The 23,324-nt window shown below is 50.8% G+C and overlaps 1 protein-coding gene across 3 annotated transcripts in view; it reads right to left on the bottom strand.

The window, feature by feature from the left end:
- The window catches only part of LOC144310546 (ATPase family AAA domain-containing protein 3), a 26,459-nt gene continuing 3,135 nt past the window's right edge, over nucleotides 1–23,324 (bottom strand). The window contains exons 2-16 of one of the 3 annotated variants that reach the window (XM_077891648.1): nucleotides 21,626–21,702; nucleotides 20,813–20,914; nucleotides 20,435–20,494; nucleotides 18,971–19,040; nucleotides 18,502–18,667; nucleotides 18,235–18,304; nucleotides 13,410–13,565; nucleotides 12,402–12,458; nucleotides 12,053–12,178; nucleotides 11,687–11,811; nucleotides 11,153–11,204; nucleotides 10,755–10,825; nucleotides 9,731–9,898; nucleotides 8,326–8,434; nucleotides 1–892 (exon numbers count right to left, since the gene is read on the bottom strand). In XM_077891648.1, coding sequence (XP_077747774.1) covers nucleotides 728–892; nucleotides 8,326–8,434; nucleotides 9,731–9,898; nucleotides 10,755–10,825; nucleotides 11,153–11,204; nucleotides 11,687–11,811; nucleotides 12,053–12,178; nucleotides 12,402–12,458; nucleotides 13,410–13,565; nucleotides 18,235–18,304; nucleotides 18,502–18,667; nucleotides 18,971–19,040; nucleotides 20,435–20,494; nucleotides 20,813–20,914; nucleotides 21,626–21,702 — 1,574 coding nt within the window. In that variant the 3' untranslated portion in view covers nucleotides 1–727. Of the gene's footprint in view, nucleotides 893–8,325; nucleotides 8,520–9,730; nucleotides 9,899–10,754; nucleotides 10,826–11,152; nucleotides 11,205–11,686; nucleotides 11,812–12,052; nucleotides 12,179–12,401; nucleotides 12,459–13,409; nucleotides 13,566–18,234; nucleotides 18,305–18,501; nucleotides 18,668–18,970; nucleotides 19,041–20,434; nucleotides 20,495–20,812; nucleotides 20,915–21,625; nucleotides 21,703–23,324 lie in introns of all 3 variants that reach the window. The other 2 variants (XR_013376246.1, XM_077891649.1) reach the window with 2 other exon arrangements.

Here is a 23,324-nt window from a genome sequence, read left to right on the forward strand (position 1 = left end):
TCCTGTCAAGAGTTTTTATTGGATTCTGATAAAAAGACCCCAACTCCAATGGATGGAGGGCCACATCCCTTGGGTAAGGGAAACCCCACCACACACCAGAAGTTCCTGGCCAATGGGTCTGGGGTCTTGCAGGCACTCGCACCAATTGCTGGCAGCTAGTTCTTACCACTGGGTGCATCACAATCAGATGTGTGCAGGGCTTCTCCCTCTCCCTAGTTCAGGGAGTGGGGGCAGACTGGGAGAAGCAGCTCCCACCCAGCAGTACAATGACGTGCTCTGCACAACCCTCACTTGCTGGGTGAGACTGGGCAAGGTCAGGCCCCTACCCATGCCCCGACCTCCCTCACCTAGGCCCCTCTGGTCACAGATGTAGCAGCCAGGAGAGCTTAGCCAGCACCTGAGAACCGGCAGTGCCAACTTCACCACTGTTCCTAGGCATGGGTCTGGCTTGGAAACATATCTCCCAGTAGCGTCCTGGGGTCAGGGGATGGCCCCAGCCTGGCTCTCTCCAGCAAGCACCACAGTCTGGAGGACAGAGGAGCCAACCCCACCACAAAGACGCCACAGCTGCCGCTGGTCCCAAGCAGAGGCCTTTAATGCTGTCCTGGCCCTGACTGGAGGAGTATTTAAAAATGCTGAGGTGGGCGGCTGTGTAGGCCGATCACCATGAGATGTGGGCATCTTGGTGCTTCTTCCTGGTAAAGCCATCTGGGTACTCAGGCCCAGCTCATTCAGCCTGTGTACTTGGGATCAGGAACTGGCCACCCTCAGGTCTGGTCCCCTCAGCCTTCAACCACTGCATCTTCTGCTGGTGCTGCTGCATGGCATCCTGGACTCGGGCATCCATCATCGCCTCAGTGAGGACCCCATCCTCGGAAGCATATGCCATGGCCTGGCAGGAAAAGAGAGTACTGATGCAGGGCACCCAGAGTGGCCACCTGCAGGGGAAAAGTGTCTCCCAGCCCCAGGCTTTCAGAGCACGCCAGTCACCAGGAACCACCCACCCTGCAGGACAGGGCCAGACCCAGGGATGAGGCAGCCTGCCTTGCCCCACCCATGTGCTTGCCTATGGAGATGCCCTCCAAGACCCTGAAAGACTTCCTGGGGGTGGGGGCAGACTGGGATGTGGAGTCCACCAAGGAGATTGCTAGCCGGTAACTTCTACCACAGGCCTGTGCTCAGTCTTAGGAAGGGACTGGCCCCCCAGCAGAACACACACATGCCAACATGCCAAAAGCACATGCTTTGCTTCCCCGTGTGCAGGTGTATCCACACATACACGCGTGCTTACAAGTGAATCCACAGCCCAGGGCAGCCACCATCCTTGCAATGCCTGTGGCTTTGCCCACATCCCCCGTTGGCACCAGTGCTATGTTCTCACATCTCTGAATTTCTCAATGACTTTCTAAAAACAGAAAGCTTCCAGCTGTCAGGAAGCAGTTCAGCACCCCCACCGTAGACCCGAAAGGCCCCTACTTCAGAGACCAAAGCTCCCCTCAGGCCAGGGCATAGATAACAGAACCACCACATGCCACTGAGGGGCAGGTCCATTTTGATACTGAGGGGAGGGCAGGGCCCCTAGGAAGAGAGCTCCCTGGGAGCCCCCAGCAATTCCAGCTTGGTCAGAGTATCCCACCAGGCTCCACTGCCCCTGATCACTGGGCACCCAAAGCACCTGGAAGCTTCCCTGGTGGGAGGTACAGGGAGTCAGGAGCCCCTTTGAGAAGGCATGTCTGCCCAAGGAGGCCAGGATCCCTACTGGGGGATGGCTGAACTTAGTACCATAGAGAAACCTGGGGGGCACCACCCTCAACAGGTCACATCCCTGTGATGTTGTACAGATGTCATGCGTCTCCTGTCAGGATGTGACCAGAAGGGTACCTCATCTCTGGGATCTTCTCCCAAAACCTACAATCTCAGTCTAACTGTGAGAAAAACATCAGGACAATCTCTTTAACACCTACCTGATCAGCACTCCTCAAAACTGCCAGGATCATCAAAAACAAGAGTCATCTAAGGAACTGTCATAGCCCAGAGGAGCTGAAGCAGACATGGCAACTGAATAACATGGGAGACCTTGGAGGGGATCAGGAAAAGATTAAGTCTGAGGTGGAGTCTACAGTGACATGGCCAATGTGCATCATGAAAGAAGTCTCGGCATGGGGGTGGGGGAGGCTCCATGTCATCCTTGCAACTTTCCCGTGAGCCTGAGATTATTGAGACGTAGGAAACTGCGTTAAAAACAACAACAAAAAACAGCAAGCTCTGGACTCGATGGGCTCACCAATGAATTCTGTCAACACTTACAAACATTGATCCTCCTCGAACTCTGCCAAAATATTGATGAGGAAGGAACACTTCCTAACTCATTCTGAGCCCAGCATAACTTTGATATTAAAATCAGACAAAAACGCCCAATAAAACTACTGAGCAATACCCTCTATGAACAATGATGCAAAATTCTTCAATAAAATACTTGCAAACCAAATCAGTAGCACAGTGAGGGAATTCTACCCAATGGCCAGGTGGGATTTACTCCTGGAAAGCACGATCATGGAGCACAGGAAAATTAATCAACATGACGTACCATGTTAACAGAATGAAGAACAAAAACTATACGATCATTTCAATTGATGCAGAGAATGAATTTGACAAAATTCAACACTCTTTCTTGGTGAAAACATTTAATAAACTAGGAATAGAGGAAATTTTTCTTAACTTTCTAAAGGTCATATATGAAGAATCCACACAGCAAACACATTAACAATGTGAAAGCCTGAGAGCAGTTCCTCTCAGGTCAGGAACAAGTCACGCACGGATGCCCACTCTCACCACTTCTATTCAACATAGTACTAGAAATCCTAGGCAGAGCAATTACGCAAGAAAAAGAAATAAAAGGGATCCAGATTGGCAGGGGAGAAGTAAAATTATGTTTCCAGATGATATAATTTTATATGTAGTAAACCCTAAAGATTCTCCCCAAAAGTTAAAACTAATAAATTAAGGTCACTCATTGAGTGAAGTGTCTGACTCTTGATCTCAGCTCAGGTCCTGATCTCAGGGCATGAAGCCCACTTCAAAATTTTAAAAAGTAAAAGATATCAAAAATAAAATAAAATAAAATAAAATAAAATAAAAATTAAAAGATATCAAAATTAGATACCAAATTAGATATGCACATTCATATGTTGGAAGACTTAAACTTGTTATGTCCAAGTGATCTACAGATTCACCGCAATCCTTATCAAAAATCTCAATGACCTTTTTACAGAAATAATAATTAAAAAAAAAAAAAATCCATCCTAAAGGGCAGCGCGGGTGGGGCAGTGGTTTAGCACTGCCTTCAGCCCAGGGCTTGATCCTGGAGAACAGGGATCCCTGCGTGGAGCCTGCTTCTCCCTCTGCCTGTGTCTCTGCCTCTCTGTGTGTGTGTCTGTCATGAATAAATAAATAAAATCTTTTTTAAAAAAGAAATCCATTGTAAAAATCATATAGAATTCTTTTATATGAATTTGGCTTCTTAAGGGAGGCCAAATAACCAAAACAGTCTCGGGTAAGATTTTCAGGTTTCATATTTCCTGATTTTAAAATTGACTACAAATCAGTGTGGTATTGGCATGACAGTGATACAGACCAGTGGAGCAGAATGGAGAGCCCAGAAACCCTCACATGTATGGTCAGATGACTTCCAAGAAGGATGCCAAGACCATTCAAAGGGAAGAGGACAGTCTTTTCAACCAATGTACGCGGAACACTGGATATCCACATGCAAAAGAATGATGGTGAACCCCTACCTCACACCACATACAAAACTGAACTAAACATAAATCACACCAAGGACGCCTGGGTGGCTCAGTGGTTGAACATCTGCCTTTGGTTTAGGGAGTAATCCCAAATTCCCGGGATCGGGTCCCGCATCAGGCTCCTTGCATGGAGCATATTTCTCCTCACTCTGCCTGTGTCTCTGCTTCTCTGTGTTTCTCATGAATAAATAAAATCTTAAAAAAACCAAAAAACCAAAAAAACCATGAACCACCTAGTTGTAAGACCTCAAATTATAAAGCTACTAGAAGAAAATGCAGAGGAAACTTCCAAACATTGGATTTAGTGATGATTTCTTGGCTATGACACTGAAAGCACAGATGAGAAACAAAACAAATTGAACTATTAGCAAAATAAAAATCTTTTGTGTACCAAAATCTTAAAAAAAAAGGGGGGGGGAGGCCACTCAGCTGGCTCAATCAGTAGAGTATATGACTCTATCTCTGGATGGTGAGTCTGAGCCCCATGTTGGGTATAGATTACTTAAAAATAAAATCTTAAACCTTTTGTGCATCAAAGGACACTATCAACAAAATAAAGAGTGAAGGGTAGCCCCAGTGGTGCAGCGGTTTAGCACCGCCTACGGCTGGGGGTGTGATCCTGGAGACCCAGGATCAGGTCCCACGTCGGGCTCCCTACATGGAGTCTGCTTCTCCCTCTGCCTGTGTCTCTGCCTCTCTCTGTGTCTCTATGAATAAATAAATAAATAAATCTTAAAAAAAAAAAAAAAGAGTGAAAAGCAACCCATTGAAGGGCAGAAAATTTCTATAAATCACCTATCTGATTAAAGGTTAGTATCCACTATACATAAAGAACTCCTAGGACGCCTGGGTGGCTCAGCAGTTAGGCATCTGCCTTCAGCTCAGGGTGTGATCCTAGAGTTCTGGGGTTGAATCTCACATCGGGCTCCCTGCATGGAGCCTGCTTCTTCCTCTGCCTGTCTCTCTCTCTGTCTCTCATGAATAAAAAAAAATCTTAAAAAACAAAAAGAAAACAAACCCTCCTAAAGTTCAACAAAAAATAACCCTATTCATAAATGGGCTAAGGACATGGATAGACATTCCTGTAATAAAATATACATGCTGAGGGGGTCCTGTGTGGCTCAGGCACCTTCAGCTCAGGTCATGATCCCAGAATCCTGGTATTGAGCCCAGTGTCCCATTCCCTGCTCAGCAGGAAGCCTGCTTCTCCCTCTCTGCCCACTCATGCTCTCTCTCAAATAAATAAATCATCTTTATTAAAAAAACACAAAAAACAAAGCACATGGCCAGAAAGCACACGAGATATCCATGTCAATAATCATCAGAGAAACGCAACTCAAATTGCAATGATACATCACTTCACATCCACAAAGATGTCTGTTTTTCAAAAAAACCAGAAGATAACAAATGTTGGTGAGAGGGGTGAGAAACCACCTTGTGTGCACTTCTGCTGAGAATGTAAAGTGGTGTAACCACTGTGGGAAATGGCATGGCAGCTCCTCAAACATTAAAAATAGTACCTTCAGGGATCCCTGGGTGGCGCAGCGGTTTGGCGCCTGCCTTTGGCCCAGGGCGCGATCCTGGAGACCCGGGATCGAATCCCACATCAGGCTCCCGGTGCATGGAGCCTGCTTCTCCCTCTGCCTCTCTCTCTCTCTCTCTCTCTCTGTGACTATCATAAATAAATAAAAATTAAAAAAAAAAAATAGTACCTTCACTTGAGTATATACTCAAAAGGAATGAAGAGTGCAGTGTCAGATACCTGTACACCCACGTTCACACCAGCATTATTCAAAATGGCCACTCAAAGGTCCATCTCAATGGATGAATGGATTAATGAAATACATCCACAAGGGACTACAATTCCTCCTTAAAAGGGAAGAAAATGTTGACACGTGCTACAAGACAGATGGACCTGAGGACATTATGCTTAGTGAAATCAGTCACAAAAGGACAAATACTGCATGGTTCCACTCATATGCATTGCCTAGAGGAATTACATTCACAGAAAGTGGATGTGTGGGTGCAAAGGACCAGGGAGGGGGATGGGGATTAGTGTTTAACAGAGTGGCATCTCAGCTTGGGAAGATGTTCTGGAGACAGATGGTGGTGATGGTTCCACAGCAACAGGAATGCACTTAAAGCCAAGTATGTACCTTAAAACGGTTAAAATGATAAATTTCCATTAAAGAATAACAACACAGTGAATTCCCACAACAGAGTGGTTAAGAGGCAGCATGAACTCCACAGATAAAACCATCATACAAGCAGCAGGGACTTTAGAGTGAGTACGTGAAGGGACCCCCAAGCAGTCTAGCCCAGGAGGAGGGGCAGAGCAGGCAGGAGCAAGCCCAACCATCAGCACTACGCCCGAGGGCACAAGAGCATGTGAGCACACTCCTCTTGAGCCAGGGGTACACAACACACTGTGGTACCTCCTCTCTGTCCCTCACTCTCCTCTCCCATGAGCATGATAGGATGATCTGACATGTCTTGGGCTGAGCTCACTGGTCAATGATTGGATACACCCTGGTGGAGGACTGGACCTCCCAGGGAAAGCATCCCAGGGGCTCTGGGAATCTATCCACTGCCTCCCACACTTGTGTGGCATCTGACAGTAAACAGCTCTCTATCCACCAGGCTTGTTGCAACCAGCTGACATGTGATGTGGACAGAAAGGAGGTATGCTGGTTCATGGTGGAAACACTGAGAAGCAGGGATGGTTTGCTGTCAGGGCCTGAATGTGTCCCTAAATTCATACAGTGAAGCCTTTATCCCCTAGTGCAGCTGTATTTAGAGTTGGAGTGTCTAAGGAAGTGATTAATGTTCAAGGAGGTCATGAGAGTGGGGCCCTGATCCTATGGGACAAGTGTCCTTAAACACCAGAGCTCTCTCTGCCACATGACGAGGACAAAGCCAAAAAACAACCATCTGAAAGGCAGGAAGGGGGCCACCCTGGCTGACACCCTGATCTGGGACTTCCTACCTTCGGAACCTTCGAAGGAAAGGAAAGTCTATGGTTAGTGACCCTGGGCTGCAGTACTATTAGAGCAGTGCAAGCTGACAGGTGTCCTATCCTATACCCTGTTGGTTGTGGAAACAGAGCCACCCTCATGAGACGTGGATCCTGAAGAACGACAGCTTGGAGCAGAGCACTCAGCTGATCCATGCAGGGAGAACTCAGTCTGGAGCTGTCACAGCAGCACAACCCAGCTCTCTCAGACTAACACAGTCCCTATGTACCCAAGCTACCATGTTCGAATCAAAGTAGGTATCTAATTAACAAAATAGATGTTCACTTAAAAGCACTGTTGTATTTCTAATGTTTGGATTGTCATGTAGCCTCAGACAGATCTGAGCACAGACCCCACAGAGGAAGCGATGTCAGCACAAAACTAAGGGATGGTCAGAGACAGGAGCCAGTCAGCACCCTGCACCTATAGGGCTTTTCACTCCTCAGCGATCACCAATCTGCAAATGCTTTCTGGATGGCTGCACTGAGGACTCCTGGGGATCAGCTGGCTTTTCTGCCCTGGGAGTACGGGGGGTGGGGCGGGGAGACTGTGGACATTTCAGGAGCAAACAGTGGGTGCTGGGAATGACAAGAACTACCCTGGGCTGTGTGCCCTTGGGCCACAGAACAAGGATAAAGTCAACTCGTGTGCTCCATGCTACCCTCAGGACACCACAATAAACTACATGGAGCAGACAATCCTCAACACTCATGGTCTCCATCTGGAGAATTGCTGGGAAGGAGATGCCTGACCCCTTATCAGATCAGATTCACTCATTCTTCCTCATCTCACTTGCCCTCTGAGGAGCCAGATAGCTCACAGGATGCCCTATGTGCCCCCCATGGTCCCTTAACCCCCACTAACTATAGAATTACCTGTCCCAAATGTGCTAGGACCCAGCTTGGAACAGACTCCAGTGGTTACTGAGACATCAAGGTCTATGGAACACTGATGCCCATATGGACACTTGGTTCATTTCCAGGGAACACACATGATTTCAGAGAAGCCCCACCTGATTTGGACTAAAACCACAATGAGGGCAGCCCGGGTGGCTTAGTGGTTTAGCGCTGCCTTTGGCCCAGGGCATGATCCTGGAGACCCGAGATCAAGTCCCATGTCCGGCTCCCTGCATGGAGCCTGCTTCTCTCTCTGCCTGTGTCTCTGCCTCTCTCTTTCTCTCTCTCTCTCTGTGTGTCTCTCAGGAGTAAATAAATAAAATCTTTAAAATAAATGAATAAATGAATGAATGAATGAGTAAATAAATAAACCCACAATGACAATGAGTAGGCCATAATACATAAAGCCAGTGATACCTCTCCACACCTTCCCTGCAGTGGAGGCAGAAACAGGTGGTGGCTGGAAAGTAGGGCAGGGCATCACATCTGTGTGCAGAAAATCCTTCCAACAGAAACACCTCGGGGGAGGCAGGGGTCGGCACCAGCCATCTTCATGTGACTATTTCCCAATGGGCCAAGCTCGCAGCTGTAAGGCAAGTGTCCCCTGCTCACCTGCCATGCCACAGCAAGCTGGGAGATCTCCCGGCCCGACATGCCCTCTGTCAGCTGTGCAATCTCGGAGCACTTCTTCCCGTAGTCAAACTGAGCGAGCTTCAAGCGCCTGGGAAGGAGGAATTCCCACATGATGCTCTGGGTGCCTGAGGGACTCAGGGCAAGATTGGAGGTCGAGGAGGGCCCCTTGGTTCCTACATGAAAGGACAAGTGGGGTATCTGCCAGTGACAGCAACCCCAACTGAATGCCCCAATTTTTAAAGAGCCAAACTCTACCCTAATATCTGCTCTTGATGCCTGGTCTGCCTTTTTTTACCCCGCTAGGCACCTCTCTTCTTTCTGGGCTATGTGCAGAAAGCAGTGCATGATGCACTGTCGGGGCAGGAACCACGTCCTTCTCACTCAGACCTCCCGCAGGGCCCATACAGCACAGCAGCTGCAGAAATCCTGTCCAGCGTGAGCTGCTAATAAACAAGTGGGAAATCAAAGGAAAGGTGACACGTCCAGGTTAGAGTGCTGTTTCACATCTCTTGTTCATGTGCTGACCCCTCCCCAATCAGGTCTGGCTGAAGACCCAGGAGAATGGGTCAAACACTCACAGAAAAAAAGATCTCAGAAAGTCAGACCACATTTGATATTTGGGCTGCAGTCAGGCTAGAATGAACCACTGGAACAGTGAGGAGTACTGGGGCCACCCGGGTGCAAAGGAGAGAGGCCCAGATAGTGGAACGCAAGGGCTCAGGCAGCAGAGGGACAGTAGGAGCTGGCAGGCAAAGCCCGTCCTAGAACAGAAGACGGCTCTCACTGCCACCAGTGACAGGAGGGATTCAGGTCAGTGCTGCTTTGAGATCTGGCTCCCTGGAGATGGTTAAAAATAGGCCATCGCCTATTTGGAGCACTGTGGACAGAGTGATGAGTGAGGGTGGCGCGGACAGAATGTGGAGGGCTCCCCCATTGCCTGGTGACTTCCGCAGAACTGAGGCCTTGCAGTGTGCTGGCAAGGTGCCTGAGACTCCCGGGAGTCAGGGTGAGTAGTGAACAACGGTAAGTCCACCTCCAAGACTGCCCAATCAGCCCCGAAGTGAACAAAGCTCGGCCAATGTCTGGCAACTGCCATGCCGGTCCCTTCACTCTCCACGGCTTGACTGCAGCCTAGATTCCTCAAAAGCGGCAAACTGTTAAGAAATCCTTCATGTGAGACAAAAGGATGGAGATGCTGGTTTGTTGACAGTGGAAGACTAAGTCAAAAACCCAGCAAAAAGCAGGATAGAGGCATGGGGTCCAGCAGGTGAACACACCTGAACCCAATGTGAAACCACAGGCTTAGGACTGGGGTGTAGCACCTGAGCCAGGAGCTGGTGGGGTGCCAAGGGCCCCACAGCACTTGGGCCATCAGGACACTTACTGCTTTCCTTCTGTGGCTGGCTTCAGAACATACTTGTCAAAATACATCCTCACCAGGCGCTCCCGCTCCTCCCGCCCGGGCAGGTCAAAGCGGACCATCTCGTCAATGCGGTCGTTGACAGCCCAGTCAAACTGCTCGGGTTGGTTGCTGGCCAGGACCAGCATGAACCTGAAGCCAGCAGACAGCAGGGGTTAAGGGGCTGCTCAAGCTGGGCACTTGCCCCCAGAGTAGGGGCCTCTCAAACCCACATAGAACAATTTTCTAGCAGAATCTATCTGGTAGCTTTTAACCCAGAAAATGTCAGGAAGGCCCAGCATTGTCCAGCCACCCATCCCTCCCTCCCACACTTCTCTGCGGACCAACAGTCCAGCCTGATGTGGTGGCCACATAAGCTGTGCTATGCACAGGAGGAACAGGGAACCCATGGTCTGAGACAGACCTCTGCCCCTCCCCAACCTAATCTACAGGGTCTGGGGTTTTGCTAATTGAGCAGAAGTGCCAACTCAGCAGGAATCTGGACCAGACTTCCAAGGGGTCTGAGCAGGGGCGGGGAGTCTCTGCTGGCAGCAGCTGTGGCAGGGAAGGGGGACACATATGACTTGGTGGCTGCACAGCTGAGCAGCAAGGATAGGTGTGCCCCTGCGTGACCAGTGGGCACAGTACTAGAAGGCCCTCAATGATCCAGGAGAGCAATAATAGAGGATTTGTGAGCCCTTTACTGGAGCAAACAATGTCCCAGGGGACCTGGCCGTGGGGTGACCATCCCAATAGCCCATCGCTGGAGGGCAGCCAGAAACACCAAGTACAGTGACCTGTGGGTGAGGACTTGCCACCGGGCTGTCCTGAGACTCCCCCAGCATGTTTTCTCAGGGGTCTCCACAAAGTACCCCTTCACCCCGACTAGCCCTTCCCATCGCCCTTGGGGCCCGGCCTATTCCAGTTCTGCCCCCAGCAGGCACGTGAGCTCAAATGGAACCTCAGTTTCCCTCTAGGAAGGGGCTCCGCACCGGCGGGTGGCCCTCACTTGCTGCTGTGCTGCCCCGTCCGGTGCAGGAATGCATTCAGGGTGGCCCTGAGATCCTCACTTATCTTCTCCTGCAAAGAAAGTTCTGGTGTCAGGGGGAAGGCAGCCAAGGGAAGTTGAAGGCTCCACTCCAACCCTCTGGGAGCCACACACAACAAGGTCTCCATGAAACTTAACTCCAGGGAAAACTCTAAAAATGCCACAGGATCAACTCCTGTTTCTCAGACCAAATTTATGAAGAAAGCGTGGCTGAGGAGCAGGTTTGGGTGAGACTCTATTGTGAGCGACCAGCAATCTCCCTGTAAAGTGCCAATGCAGCCACTGAACACACCACTCCTGATCGCTCACCTATGCCAGCCAGGCCCAGCAGGCCAGAAAGAAGCTTCCAGAATACTTACAGTCGCTCGCTTCCTGAGGAAGGCATCGGCTTCATCCACGAAGAGCAGGAGGCTGTGAAAGAGAAAAGACCAAATGAGAAGTAGGTGAGGGCCACCCAATGCACACTAAGGTGCTGAGCACACAGCAACTGAACTCAGTTTCAGGAACCCAAAGCACCTGCTAACCTCAGTGGTGGTAGGGACCCCAGGCCCGAGAGGGGTATGCCCAGTGCCAGTGTTGTGGGAAAGCAACTGGTTCATACTAAACATCCTAATTTGGCAGTAAATTATTGTGACTTCAATGTGTCAATGTCAGAGGCAGGAAGAGGCCTGTGATAAGCACAAGCCACCAGGAATCCATCCTTGGGGTGAACTTCTCCCTCAGATTCTATCCCAGAGCGTTCCAGTCTTGTGTGCAACCATGTAGTTGGGCTGCAGGGAAAGTCACTGACCTCCCCTACCCCCTACCCCGACAGCTAGAGCTCAGTGGCCACTAGAAACCTGGACTGCATGCGCATGCTTGGGGGTAGCCATCCCAGGAGGGGCCCAGCTCACCCTCGCCGGCTGGTGCTGGCCCAGTCGAAGACCTTGTGCATGGCAGTCACGCCGTCCCGCCCCATCGGGGCCACATCCCCGCCTGTCATGATGGCGTAGTCCATGCCTGAATGCAGCGCCAGTTTCTGGGGGGGGCGGGGGGGGGGCAGGCGGCGCGGGCAGAGGGCAAAGCGTGTTTACTCCCCTACCCTTCACAGCCCGTGTAGACTGAGCTTAGCCCCACTACCAGCTGCTGCTAGGGGTCCCCCTTGCCTGGAGAGCTGGCCCCCCACATGAGCCCTGATTCCCAGCGCCGTATCCCTACAAGCCCCAGCTGCAGCCCCTGCCCATGGCAACCCATCCCGCTGTGTGGCCAAGTGCCCCCACCTTGGCGAACAGTGTCTTGCCGGTGCCAGGAGGCCCATATGCCAGAATATTCCTGTATAGGCTCCTGTTTTTCATGGTGTTCCTCGTTGCTATGGCGATATCCCGCACGCGTGCTTCCAGGCTGGGCTGCCAGGGCACATGGCAGTTTGAGGGACGCTCTGTTGCCAGGATGCTCCTCCTGAGCATCTGGACCAACCCCAAGAGGCAGCTTACCCCAGGTTGGGCCTCAGGCAGCAAATTCTACTTTAGGAATAAGAAGCAGCCCCATCCTATAGAAAAGCTCCCCCAGCGGAAGGGCACCTCCCACCCCAATGCTCGTGACAGCCCCCAGAAGGGTAGTACCACTTACACTGAGGACGACGCCCTCTAGTGCGTCCTGAGGCTTACTGAGGAGCCGCCTGCTGACCTACAGACAGAAAGGAGGAACATGGACACAGGCTCATCTGCAGAGCCTATCAAACAGGAATGGAGTGCCGGGCACAACCAGACCACCGCATGGAAACAACTGCCGTGGCGATCACACTCCAGGCCGCACAGGACTGGGCCCTGCTCCCGCTCTAGAAGGGTCACACAGGGCTGGCTGTGGCACTGGGCTAGACGATTTACAGAGAGAGCACACGAGAGCGCCACAGCACAGAGCCCAACTCGGTGCCTGATCCCACGACAGTGAGATCACGACCTGAGCTGCAATCAAGAGCCAAATACTAAAGTGACAGAGCCACCCAGGAGGCCCTTCAGATTCTTTACTGATCTTGGGATAACTGGGTGGTGCAGTCGGGTAGTGCCTGCCTTCAGCTCAGGTCATGATTCTGGGGTCCTGGGATCAAGCCCCACATCAGGCTTCCTGCTTGGCAAGGAGTCTGCTCCTCCCCCCCTGCTTGTGCTCTCTAATAAATAAAATCTTACAAGAAAAAAAAAATTCTTTACTGATCTTTATTTTTCCAATTATCCACAAGCACAAGTGATTGCTTTGGAGATGCAGCCACAGCCCATGGATGGACATGCAACTGGAGTGACATGAAGCTGGGCAGGAAGCCTGGCTCTCCTAGAGGAGGAGAACAGACACCATACTACTTCCAGCAACTTCTCTCACAGGAGCCCCAGGAGGACAGGCACATCAACAGATCCAGAGGCAACAGAGTGGACTAGGCTGAGGGTCTCTGCAGTGCAAATGTGCACAGGCTCCCAGGACAACATCAAGGAGTAAAAAGCCACAACCAAATCCAATGAGCCAGAGAGAATAGACAGTATTTGGATGAAGAGGGGAAAGTGAAAATACATGTTCACAACTTGGCTGAAATGTCGGAAGGAACTGGGCAGGACATGCCATTCCAGTGAGGACTGAGCCCACAATTACCTGCACAGGGTGTCTCAGAGCCTCCAGCACCGTGATACGAGACGTCTCTCGCACCAGGGACGGCTTCCCCAGCCGGGCTTCAATGTACCGTCCAGCAACAGATGTGGCATTCTTAGCAGAGTAGACTCCGAGGGCCAGCAGTGTCAGCCCAGCCACCTGGAGCGGGGCAGCAGGAAGGTGAATGCCTTCCACCCATCCTGTGCCACACTGTTTAGTAGTCGGCACTGGGCCCTCACCTCATCCCATCCCATGAGAGGTGGTGACAAGGCTGACACAGGAGCATCCCAGCTGGTGCTCGATGTCATATGATTGCAGATATTTCCAGACAGGCGACCTATCAAAAAGCTTACCATAACCACTCTTTCTCAGAAAGCTACTGGAGGATGCACTCCAGCTATACTAGGGAAGCTTCCAGGCGACAAGAGCCTCAGCTGTAGACAGAGATCCTGAGGCTCATGGGGGACAGACCAAACACGGGGGCAGGGGTGGGGAGCACAATCACAGGGCACATGACCAACAGTAAGAAGAGGTTTCTGGAAAGTACACCAACACTTAGAAACTCAACCGAAACATCTTCCCTCCAAGACAACCTGGCCACTGCAGGGGAAAACAACGACTCTTAAACCACACACACAAGGTTCCAGGAGACCAGATGGCGATCACAGTGACAGAAACAAGGGCCCAAAGGGACTGTGATGGGGGAGGTGGGACTGCACCCGCCCCAAAGTAGCCATCAGCTTCCGAATCTGACATTGCCCAGCATTCTCCAGCGACCACCCCTCTACCCATCTCACTGGGAAGGTTGATGATTGACTTAGGAGCAGCTTATCAAACAGGAAGAATGGCCAAGAGGCATTTTCCCCCTCAGCCAGTCCTGTGTCCGGAATCCCTGCTGGTTTTGTCAGGGGGCAGGCCGGGACTGCTAGCCCACAACACTGCCCTGGGCAGGCAGGGATTCCAAACTGAAGATGGACATTAGAGACTCAACTAGCAAACACAGATGTTTACAAAAGCTGGAAAGCACTAAAGAGATCTGAGTACACGGGGTACCACAAGACTAGTCGGAATGCTCTTAATTCACCTTAAAACACTTGAGGGGGCGGGGGGCCAGGTGGGGGGGGGGCAGTCAGTTGAGTGTCTTGACTCTGGTTTTGGCTCAGATCATGACCTCTCAGTAATGGAATTGGGTCCTGCATCCAGCTCTGAGCTCAGTGTGGACTCTGCCCAGATTCTCTCCCCTTCTACCTCTCCCCACTGCTCACACGTATGTCTCCATTTTTCACACTAAAATAAATAAACTCTTAATAAAATAAAAAATAAAACACTTCAGGGAAAAATGAGTAGTAAAATGGACACCCCAGAAAGGTGACCCCCACTGGAGGCAGGGGATGATGGATGTGGGTCACTGGAAGTTTTCTTTAAAAAGTTAAAATAGGGATCCCTGGGTGGCGCAGCGGTTTGGCGCCTGCCTTCGGCCCAGGGCGCGATCCTGGAGACCCGGGATCGAGTCCCACGTCGGGCCCCCGGTGCATGGAGCCTGCTTCTCCCTCTGTCTGTGTCTCTGCCCCTCTCTCTCTCTCTGTGGTATCATAAATAAATAAAAATTTTAAAAAATAAAAAATAAAAATAAAATAAAAAGTTAAAATAGAGTTCCTTTTAGAGACACTGTGGCAAAGCCAAAAGTAGGAAAAAGTGGTGTCACCTGGTGTCAGGACCCCAGGATATAAAGGTTCAGCTACCCCCAAGGTCAAGTCCACCCAGGGCTCCTCTCACTGTCTCCTGTGCCTCAGCCAGTTCACACATCTCTCTCTGTGACCCTTTGTCACAGAGAGAGATGCTACAATAGGATGCTACTCTGACCATGCAGCAGTGGGCACTGGGGAGGGTGTGCACCTTCACAGCCCAGACACAGTGAGACGCCTACAGGTGCCTCCCAGAAAGGCCAACCTGCCTCTCCTATCAAAACAGAGGGAGGGCACCCGGCTGGCTGAATAGGAAAAGCATGTGACTCAATCTTGGGGTCGTGAGTTAAGCTGCACGTTGGATGTAGAACTTATTTTAAAAAAAAGAATGGAGGGATGCCTGGGTGGCTCAGCGGTTGAGCATCTGCCTTCAGCCCAGGGCATGATCCTGGAGTCCCAAGATTGAGTCCCACATTGGGCTCTCTGCATGGAGCCTGCTGCTCTCTCTGCCTGTGTCTCTCATGAATAAATATTAAAAAAAAAAAAAAGAGGGATCCCTGGGTGGCGCAGCGGTTTAGCGCCTGCCTTTGGCCCAGAGCGCGATCCTGGAGACCCGGGATCGAATCCCATGTTGGGCTCCCGGTGCATGGAGCCTGCTTCTCCCTCTGCCTGTGTCTCTGCCTCTCCCTCTCTTTGTGTGACTATCATAAATAAATAAAAATTAATTTGAAAAAAAAAAAAAAAAGAATGGAGAGGAAGCAGCATGGCAGCTCACCCAGATGTAAAGCCACACAGCTTAAAGAAAAAAAAAAAAAAAAAAAAAAGCCACACAGCTCCTTCCTCAGAACTTCTTGCCACTTTGCTGGGTCTCTGCCTAAACTGGCCCTAAGGGCCTCTGACCACCCACACATAACCTCCTTCAGCCCTGCATGATGCAGGGTCATGAGAAAGACATCAGACATGTGAGTAGATGGTGAAAAGCCACTGCTTATTTACCAAAACTACAGTAACAAGATCTGAGTTCTTCCTGCAGGTTCATTAGCCTCTTCCTTCCCTGCAACACTCACAATCCAGTGGCCAATTTCAGACATAAGCTGGGAAGCAAGCCCCTGAGGTTTAGAACATCTTTATCTGTGGCTTTCAACTGCGAGCCTCCACATCCACATAGAGGCCACTGCAGGGCTGAGCACAGCTCAGAGTGGTGGCCAGGTCTCCTGTGTACAGGCCATGCCCTCCATCACTCAAAGCTAAACTTCTTTCTGAAGTTTCTGAAGCTTCTTTCTTCTTTTTCTGAATAAATGAATTCCACAGTTAAACGAAAGCCAGTAGTTCCTTCAAACAATGAATAGGTCAGCATACTGACTGCACCAATTTTATCATGTACAGCTCTCTTTGTCAATACTGACAGGCACTGACATTTAGACTCCAGACTCTGTGTCACCTGGCACAGCACCTGCGACAATGTGCAAGTGCCAGAGTCCCAAAGAAGAGATGGGCAAGGAGGAGGGTCAGGAGGGAGGTAAGCATGCAGGTAAGGCACCAAGGCTTGAGGTAGGAGCTTGGACACAGTGCAGCCAAGCCCACACCAGCTCTGTCCACAAGGTTTGGATGTGTATCCCTACCCAGATCTGTGCTAGAATGAATGCTGGGTGTCCCTCCTGCATGAACCCTGCTCTGAGCCAAGGGCACCCAAGGCAGACAGGAGGAAAGCCCATTTTCTTCATCTGAACACGAGGCTGCAGTCCTAGCAGCTCCCTGTGCAATGAATGGAAGGATATGGTCAGACCCCCAAGCCAGCACCTACCTCCAGGCAGCCCTGTTCTGAAGCCAGAGCAACTGCCCCGCTTACCCAGCCCCAACAGGCCTCAGGCTGCACTACCCACGGAGCCTACACCCACATTTAGCAGGATCCCCACTACCAACCAGGTGTTACTCAAAAGATGTTTGGGAAGAGTGTGATGGGTGCCCTTGTTCACCCCAAGTCACTGGCTGAGTCAGAGGACTCCAGGGTCCATTTTAAGAACCAGTAAAAAAAAAAAAAAAAAAAAAAAGAACCAGCAGTCAGGTGTGCCTGGGTGACTCCATCAATGAAGCATCTGCCTTCAGCTAGGGTCATGATCCTGCGGTCCTGGGATGGAGCCCCAGGTCAGGCTCCCTGCTCAGCAGGGGGTCTGCTTACCCCCCCACCTCGTGTGTACACATCCTAACAAATAAATAAAATCTTAAAACAAAAAAAATCCCAGCATTCTCACTAGCTGCAGGTTTCCTCGCTAACCTTCCCTAGATAGTCCAGACCCTGCTTTCCTCGAGCCACAAACTGACCTCATCTATCACCCCTCACTGTCTCCAGAATGATGCTGGAACTCCGTACAAAGCAAGGCACTTGCAGAAACCACCTCAGAGGTCAGAAGGCCAGGAACGCAGATGCTCAGGACACTCATGGTCAGCATGGTTACTTGCCTCACCCCTTGCTAAGACATCAGTACCATGTGAGCAGGCACCCAGTCACACTGTGCAGCCTAGACGGGTTGGTACAATGCTGGCATGCAGAAGTACTTACAGAATTGGGGGGCTTTTTAGGAACCAGTCCTAGCCAATGCCCTTCCCTCTGCCTTGAGTGCTAAAGAGCTGCATGGCACAGAACATGTGCCTGGAGTCCTACAGCCTTGTTGGCTGCCTTCTGCTTCCCACCAGAGGGTGAGAACCCTCACAGGCACATGGTTTAAAGGGGGTTCACTGCCACATCTCTGGGACCCCCTGGAGTTTTAGCTGGGCCTCACACCTGAGGCCACCAGGTAGATTTCCAGTTACACCTTCTAAAGGGCAACCCTTTTTAAGAAGAGGGAAACTGAAACTCTAGCACCTCCTCCCACATCATCCAGCCCCTCTACCAGCACATCTGCTGCCAGTGTCAACACTGACTTGTTCGCGTGCCCTCCACCCAGAGGCTGCACCACATCCTGTTTTCACCAGAGGGGAGCGAGAAGGAACAACGGCAGCACATGCTTACACCTTGGACCTGCTTGGCACACTTCCCACCACTGAGTACCAGGCACTTTTCACTGCTGGCAGGAGGGAGGGACATGACCCACAGGAGACCCCGACATAGGCCACAAGCAGGAATATGTGGCAGGGATGTTTACCGTGGCTGTCACTTTGTCCCAGTCTGTCACGAAGGTACGGAATCCTTCACCAAACAGGGTGCCAGCTGTCCTGTAGAGGAAGCAGCAATGTGACCAGGGAAGAATGGATCTAGGCAGTTGGCTGGAGAAAGGGCCAGGGCTTTGAAGGTCAGCCCTGAAGGTGAGCACATGGGAGCACCTGTTGAGGCTGCCTCCTGACACAGGTGAAGGGCCAGAAGACATCTGCGACAGGACTCTGCCAGGGGCCCACTGGGGATTGGGCCTCACCTGATGGACTCCAGGATGGTCTGGCGGTGCTCAGCAGCCTTCAAGCGTATCTGCTCACGAATAATGTCCGCGTTCTCACGCTCAGCCTTGGCCCGTGCCCGAGCCTCGGCCTCCACGCGAAGCATTTCATTCTTGTGGCGCAGTTCCATCTCCCGTTCCACTGTGGCTGCCCAGGGAAACAACAGGAAGATGGTGTTCAGCCCAGGGTCCCTAATCCCTTCCAGTGAGGCCCCGGCAACTGTTCTCACAGGAGGGAGGCAACACATGGCAGACCCTGTGGGAACACCTAGCCTGCCTAGGTTTCTGCTACAAAGTCCCAACTGAAGGACATGGAGCCCCTAGGAGACCCCATCGGGAGCATTTGGAATGTTGCTTGCCTACAGCCTGCTTTCCCTAGAAGCCTTTCTCGAGCCCAGGTCAGCTCCAAGGACACAGCCACCCAAACCCCAGGCAGAAATGACAACTCTACCTCTCCTCATGGCCTCCTGCTTCTGCACCGACTCCTCCTGCTTCCGTAAATTCTCCTCATTGAGAAGTTGCTGAGAAGCAGCCACAGAGGAAAGGGAAAAGTTTTCAAAATTATGAAACAATCAGGGGCACCTGGGTGGCTCAGTCTTCTGAGTGTCAGACTCATGGGATTGAGCTGCATGTCGGGCTCTGTGCTCAACAGGGAGACTGCCTGAATCTCACTCCTCTTCCATCTGTGCCTCCTCCTTGCTTATGCACATTCTCTCTCTCAAGAATAAATAAATACCATTTAAAAAATATTATGAAAGATCAACAATCTAAGAGAGGAGATACTCCAACCTGTGGGGAAGCCTCTGTTCCCCTGAGAACTTCTCTGAGAATGACGCCCCAGGGCCTACACACACTATAGCCCTCTACAAGCAAGTTTGAATCTCACCTAGGACATGTGCACATGTGCATGAAGTGGGGGGCGGTGGCACAGGAGCTCATGCTCTAGCAAAGTTCTGCCACAGGGCAGACCTCTGGGCATCCCCAGTCCAGTCTTCATTTTTTTTTTTTTATATTTTATTTATTCATGAGAGACACAGAGAGAGAGGCAGAGACACAGGCAGAGGGAGAAGCAGACTCCATGCAGGGAGCCTAATGTGGGACTTGATCCTGGGACTCCAGGATCACACCCTGGGCCGAAGGCATGCACTAAACCGCTGAGCCACCCAGGGATCCCCCAGTCTAGTCTTCAAAACACTGTCTTTCCCCTATTAGGTTTACTTTTCTTTTTTTTTTGAAAAAATTTTTTATTTAAATTGTAGTTAACACAGAGTGCAATATTGGTTTCAGGAGTAGAATTGAGTGGTTCATCACTTACAACACCCAGTGCCCATCCCATCATGTGCCCTCCTGAATGCTCATCCCCCTCTGCCCCTCCCTTCTTCCCATCCAACAAATCTATTTGTTTGTTCTCTGTTAAGAATTTTTTATGGTTTGTTTCCCTCCATCCTTTGTTCTCCCCCCTTCCCCCATGTTCACCTGTTTTGTTTCTTAAATTACACATATGGGTGAAATCCTTCGATATTTGTCTTTCTGTGACTGACTTGGCATAACATTCTCTAGCTTCCAACCATGTTGTAGAAAATGGTAAGATTTCATTCTTTCAGATAACCCAAGTTTCCCTGGGAAATTTAAAAGCTGTAATGCCGTAACGGGTACAGATGTTTGGAAACCACCTTACCATGAACATGTCACAGCCAGGTTTCCAGATTCTCACCCAGAACCCTCAGCACAGCCAGAGCCTGGGGGCCGGTGTGTTGTGTGTGTAAAAGCATGCACATGCACGCTTTCCTGGGACCCAGCACTAACGGTTGGTAAAACAACTCTGAATTCTGGCCTACCCGCTGCCCCAAAAGATGCCTGTGCTCTCAGGGAAGACAGAGGCAGCACCCCTTCCATGCAAGTGTGCTAAGCTCACCTGTTGCTTCAACTGGTCGTCATAGCGCTGCCGGGCCAGCTTGTCTTGGTACTGGGCTCTCTAGGGAGGAAGAGGGCAGTGTGAATATGGCTCAGCTGGAAAAACTGGTGTATGGCCTGAAACCAGCATAAGAATCCAGACTTTACTGGGTGTTGCCCTCAGAGAAGCCACCCACCTCCACCTGCTGTTAACGAACACACTTGGGACTCGTGTGCTCCCCATCATACTGAGCACTGACGGATCCATGGGTTTTTGAGGTTTGCACAAGGTCATCCCAGAGCCTCAACGAGGCAGTAACTGACCCAGACTGAACGTTAGGACCCTGGTGTGCCCCCAAAGTGCTCCACCCTGGCCCCCCTGTGCCCATGTGATCCTTACAGCCTGGTGTTGCCGTGTCTCCTCACTCAGAGTCTTCCTCCTTTCCTCAGCCTGCACGCGGATCTGCTCACTCTTCAGCTGCTCCACAGCAGCCTCGTATTCCTATAGAATATACCAGCTGCTGCAAGCCTAGAGACTGTTGGGGCCTCCTCCTCAGGGCTCTGAGCTCAGGGCTCACACTGCCTCAACAACCCTCTCCCCTGTGGGCTCCAAAGGGGCTGGACAGGAGCAGGCGGTGTGTCCAGAAGACATAGCCTGGACCAGCACCCTACGTATCTGCTGGCCACTTGGCACCAAGCCCCAGGATGACCCAGACCCACAGGTAGGGAAGCACCAGGGAACCAGACAGGGTGGGCCCCCAAGGAGCGAGACAGTATCCTGGGAAGTCTGTCACTCCCTTCCCCAACACTGCTTCCACAGTGCCTTATATAATGTGCTCACTTTTTAATTATGCTTTACAACAGCCAATGGTGGAGGGCAGAGCCTGTGCCTTTTTTATGCTTGCTACATGCTCAGCATAAAGGTCCTGCCGGATGCAGAGAAACCAGGTCAGAATCTCCCTTGGGGAGACCAGATGGTCCTCACCTACAACAGCCCTTCCAGGTAGTTCTGCTACTGTACTCAGGCCACAAATCCACTGTCTTTGACCTCCTCCTATTTCCTTCTTAACCATAAGCAAGAAAGCAAATTTGAGAAAGGAGAGGTCTGAAGCACCCACCCTGTGCCTACTGCCTACGTGCACATCTCTTTCCAGGTCCTTCCTCTGCCGCAGGGATGAGGCTGACCACTGCCAGCACCACACCCACTACTTACCTTTAGCTTGGACTGTTGCTCCAGCTGCAATGTCTGCTCCTGCATCTGTGCAAGACTCAGTGCCTCCTTAGCATGTCCTGTAGGGAAGAGGAAGAGAGCAGGTGTCAGGACACTGGGGCACCAGGCAAGCATTCATGCGTGCCAAGGGGCTTTCAGGGAGACCACAGCTAATCTCAACCACAAAACACATGTTCCCACTCTCATTCCTAGGCCAGATCTTGTTTGGTGACCCCACCCTCCAAAGACCACAGCCCCTTCTCGTCACCTATGTCTGCTCCACCCCCAACAGAAAATCCCACATACAAGACCTTATCCTCCCCGCCACCCCCCCCCTCCGCCCGTAGCTGTCACATCCTGGAGAGCTATCAGAAAGGCTATCCCATGCTAGTTGAGAGTAGGATGGTCAACATGGCAGTCATTTCCCAATTAAACAAAAAACAATGGGTGGCTACAGTACCATATTTTTCGTGGTAGGCCCATTTCTTTTAAGTCTCTAGTATCTATTATTATTATTACTCTTAAAGTTATATTTATTTATTCCCAAGAGATAGAGAGAGGCAGAGACACAGGCAGAGGCAGAGGCAGAGGGAGAAGCAGGCTCCATGCAGGGAGCCCAATGCAGGACTCGATTCCGGGTCTCCAGGATTACACCCTAGACTGAAGGCAGACACTTAACCGCTGAACCAACCAGGCGTCCCTCCAATACCTATTATTAATCTGCTATCAAACACACACAGGTAACACAAAGGATTAGGAATAAACAATTATGTTAGAAATAAGCCAACGCACAGAGTGATGGCTCTTCACAGACTTCGTGTTATAAACACATATGTTATAAATATCTTTTTTGTGTATCTTATTCATAAGGCGTAATTCATATCCATCAATACTTGGCTATTCTGGAAAAAAACTAATTTCTGGTGCTCTCCTTGCCAAAAAAGCCTGTGCACCCAGCTTCTTAAATATTTCAGTGATGACACAGTTCTCCCCCATATATAAGGTTTCACCATAAAAAAATGTTCTAATACATAACAGCATGGAAAGAAGGTAGGGAACCTCTGTGAACCCAGTTCCCTGACACTACAACGTACATAGCTTTCTCCCTTTGCGGACCTCACATCTATCCTTCAACCTCGGTGTCATGGTCTGTGTTACTTTTCGAAGCCTTCAAACCCAGTACCCAACACGCCCAAGCTGCAGCAAACACATCAGTAATTAGAGCATGACTTCTGTGTGTAGTTCTATAAGCAACCCACACATCGAAATGGACGTGGAAGTCACGGTGTTCAGTCTGTTAGGGAAGGCAGTATGGCGAGAACATATTGCCTAACCCTGGGAAGTACCTTCAGAGCCAGTCCAGACTGGGCTGACACAGCCTCCACAACTCACCTCAAGGCTCTTCCCTAGGGCCCTGGTGATCAGGGGTGCAGGACACCTGAGGACCTGCCCCCAAGGAGAGGCAGCACAAAGGCACCAGGTCCCATACCCTGCACTGTAAATCTGGGAAGCCACAAAGCCAAAGCTTGAACAGACTCTAGGAGCCCCTTTAACATAAATGACACTTGGGATCCCTGGGTGGCGCAGCGGTTTGGCGCCTGCCTTTGGCCCAGGGCGCGATCCTGGAGACCCGGGATCGAATCCCACATCGGGCTCCCGGTGCATGGAGCCTGCTTCTCCCTCTGCCTGTGTCTCTGCCTCT

This window comes from Canis aureus, chromosome 3 (assembly GCF_053574225.1).
Source record: "Canis aureus isolate CA01 chromosome 3, VMU_Caureus_v.1.0, whole genome shotgun sequence".
NCBI classification, from domain to species: domain Eukaryota; kingdom Metazoa; phylum Chordata; class Mammalia; order Carnivora; family Canidae; genus Canis; species Canis aureus.